The sequence below is a fragment of the Lycium barbarum genome, chromosome 4, assembly GCF_019175385.1.
Source record: "Lycium barbarum isolate Lr01 chromosome 4, ASM1917538v2, whole genome shotgun sequence".
Taxonomy (NCBI): domain Eukaryota; kingdom Viridiplantae; phylum Streptophyta; class Magnoliopsida; order Solanales; family Solanaceae; genus Lycium; species Lycium barbarum.
The window spans coordinates 120,561,015-120,564,523 of NC_083340.1; the positions used below are offsets into that span (position 1 = coordinate 120,561,015).

Sequence of the window (3,509 nt, forward strand, 5' to 3'; positions counted from 1 at the left end):
ATGCCTTTTCCATGTTTAATTTGATCACCACATTAGTATGTTTAGCTCTCAAGTTAATATCTCTGATGATCTCCTGCGCCACTAATATGTTTTCTGCAATGCTCCTTCCTTTCACAAATCCTGTCTGATTGTGAGAAATAATATTAGGAAGAACCTTTGCCAATCTATACTGCAGTATTTTTGACAGTATCTTGTTGGAGAAAGAGCTGAGACTGATAGGCCTCATATCACTAAAAGTAGTAATCACCTCCTTCTTTGGTAACAAAACCAGATTAGTATGTGTGATGAATTGTGGTATCTCACAACCACAAAAGAAAGCTCTAACCATTTGAATCACATCCAGCTTGATAACCTCCCAACACTTCTGATAAAACTATCCTGTGAATCCATCAGGCCCACTAGCACTATCCCCATTGAGTGAAAACACTGCCTCCTTTACTTTACTTTCAGATGGCAACTCTTCCATATTCTTTTGTTGTTCTTCAGTTATCAATTTAGGAAGATTTTTCAACAATGCATAATCCCCTCCTGAATTTTCTTCACTAAACTGTGACTCAAAGAACCTGATTGCCTCAGAACCAATATCTACTTCATTTTCCAACCATGTACCAGAAGGATCTTGAATTCTTTTCAGAGTTAATTTATTCCTCCTGCCCTTCACATATGAATGGAAGAATTTTGTATTTCTATCTTGATCATTTAACCATTTCATACCAGCTTTCTGCTTCCAATACTCTTCCTCCAAGTGTAAAAATCTGGTTAGTTCAGCCTGTGCTTGATGTAACAACATTTTATTCTCCCTTGAAGCATTATTTTCAAACTGCAACTCCTTCACCTTTATAGTATGTTAAACAGTGGCAATCTGCTGAAATATATTCCCATATGTGTTTCTGCTCCATTGAACCAGTGCTCTTTTAAGTTTCTTCAACTTGTGATGAAATACATAGAATGGATTTCCACAGAAATCAGCAGTCCAATTCTCCTTTACTACCTCCATAAATGTATGATGCTTTGTCCAGAAGTTAAGAAACTTAAAAGCTTTGACAATATGATGTGCATTGCTGTTACACTCAAGATGTAGTGGTGCATGATCAGAACCATGTCTAATCATATGAGTCACTGTTGTGGATGGCATGATATCTAAAACTTGTTGATTCACCAGGATTCTATCTAACCTTTTAAATAAGCAATATTCTCCAGTCCTCCCATTCCACCAGGTGAATTTACTTCTAGTGAATCCTACATCAATCAAACCACAACTTTGTATACAGGTAGAAAAATCCAAGGTCTCATTGGATGAGACTGGAAGGCCACCTTGCTTTTCCACATCAGACACTATGACATTAAAATCCCCTCCTATTATCTAAGGAAGGTCTTGCTGATTTGCCAAGGCTACCATATCTTCCCACAACTCCTCCCTCTCCTGTCTATCACATTTAGCATAGACTACTGACACCAGCACTGATTGATTCAAGCATGAGTGAGTTAGTTGCAAAGTCACCTGCTGTTCTGATTCAGATATAACTACACCTAGCCATTCATCTGTCCAAAAAATCCAGATTTTTCCTGAACAATTCACCTTGCAATTCTGAAAGCCTAACTTCGTTCTATACTCTTCAATAGCAATAGGATCTTGAAAAGGTTCCATTAGGCCTATGATAGAATAATGATATCTCTTCTTTAGTTTAATTAACCTCTCAAAATATTTCTGAGTGTTAACTGACCTAATATTCCAAAATAAAGTTTTGTCTATCATTGAGAATTATTAGTTTTGTTCTTACTCCTCCTTGTTGAAACTCCTGCCACTGGGATACTGGTACTTCTGACAGGTTTTTGTTTATTTGTTCCCTGTTTCAATTTCTGCACACTTCTAGGGGATAAGTCTGCCTCCTGTGCTATATCATCAACGTTCTGAGATAAATCTTCCTCCTCTTGGCTATTGATATCAGCATGAGCCTGTATCTCCTTATGCTTTCCATGTTGTGAATTCTCTATTTGTTCCACAGGCAAGATGATAGAAGTATTACTCTCTGGTGTCCTTGTACCTTCTTGTCCTTATTTTTCTTGATTATCCTCCACTTCCTCTATTGGAATCCCTTCATGATCATCATTCTCCTGCAGCACATCACCAAACTTGTTTTCTTCCTCCTGGTTTTTGCTGATTGAGATGTCACTAGTTTCTTCTGAATCATGTTCCTGCAGCACATCATGTTCCTTTTCTTGCTCCTGCAGCACATCATGATCCCTTTCTTGACCAAGTGTACCTGAAGTCACCTTAGACACCTGCTGAGATATAATCTCCCCTTTATCATTGAGTTGTTTACCAAAATTCTTCTCAATCCACTCCTTTGTTGATATCCTCTCCACCTTTTTTAATTCATCTATCTGTTTTTCCTTTGCTTCTTCCATCTGCTTTTCCTTGACCTTCTCATTATTGTTTACAATTTGCTGCACTGCAACAATCTGGTTTAACGCATCAGACATCTTTGCTTCTACATCTGAGGATTTCTGCACATCAGTCACATCTATTATATCCTCATCTGTGTTCTGCAATGCTGCATATTGATTGTTTTGTAGAGTTTGATTCTCTTTTGGTTTCCAAGCATTTTCATCATATTTACCTCTATGAAAGTGCCTGTTATTCCTTTGTTTTCCTTTCTTCTCCTTGAATCCATCAGCATCATTGCCCTCTGCAGGCTGGACCTTGTCTGCTATTTCTTTCCCTTTCATTATGCTAACATTAGTCCCTTTGTACTCCTTAATGTCAGTTCTGCTATTTTTTGTATTCTTTTGCTCCTTATTCTTCCTTTGATCTGCCTTACTGTTTTCCTCTTGTTCTTTGTCTGAGCTTTGTTCTTCATCCTTGGGATACAATTCTGGATGAATGACATAGCAATCTTGCTCATTATGTCCTTAAAGTTTGCAATTTTTGCAATACTTAGGAACATAATCATAGTTGATCTTTATCCATTTATCCACAATCTCCCCAGTACTCTTCTTCTTCATTCTTATATTGATTCTCTTTGGGAATTCTCTAAGCAAGTCTACTTCTACCATCACTCTCGCACAACTTGGCCTGGTTTTATTGGTTGTGGCCATATCAACTTGTAGGGGCTTTCCAACAGTAGAGGCAAGTGAAAAAACTGCTTCTTTCACAAAATAGTTAGGAGGTAATGATGGGAATGATATCCATGCAATTGCTATCTTCGTTTCCTCCTCTGGATCAAACCATGGATCCCATTTTAAAGTACGCATGGGATAGGACCAATTCTTATGCATAATGTACTATGCAAGCTTGGATAATAAGGTCGCATAATCTTCTAAAAAGAAGCACGTATTAGTACATATCTATTGCTCAACAAGCCGATAATAGACTCTCCTTTCAAACCACATTGCTTTGGAATTAATGTTCTCAAATCTTTCACATCAGGCCAGCCATATGAGAATTTCCCCACGACGGCATATTGTAATTTTTCCTTAATAATCATTTGCTCAATCTCCTCTTCATC

General features: G+C 37.6%; 1 protein-coding gene across 1 annotated transcript; it reads right to left on the bottom strand.

Annotated features, from left to right (window-relative positions):
• Window positions 1-1,752: 1,752 nt before the first annotated feature.
• LOC132637715 (uncharacterized) lies at window positions 1,753-3,255 on the bottom strand. The gene is made up of 3 exons (XM_060354765.1): window positions 2,994-3,255; window positions 2,080-2,912; window positions 1,753-1,989 (listed from the first exon to the last, which is right to left on the bottom strand). The coding sequence occupies exons 1-3, from the start codon at window positions 3,253-3,255 to the stop codon at window positions 1,753-1,755; spliced, it is 1,332 nt and encodes a 443-aa protein (XP_060210748.1).
• Window positions 3,256-3,509: the final 254 nt, after the last annotated feature.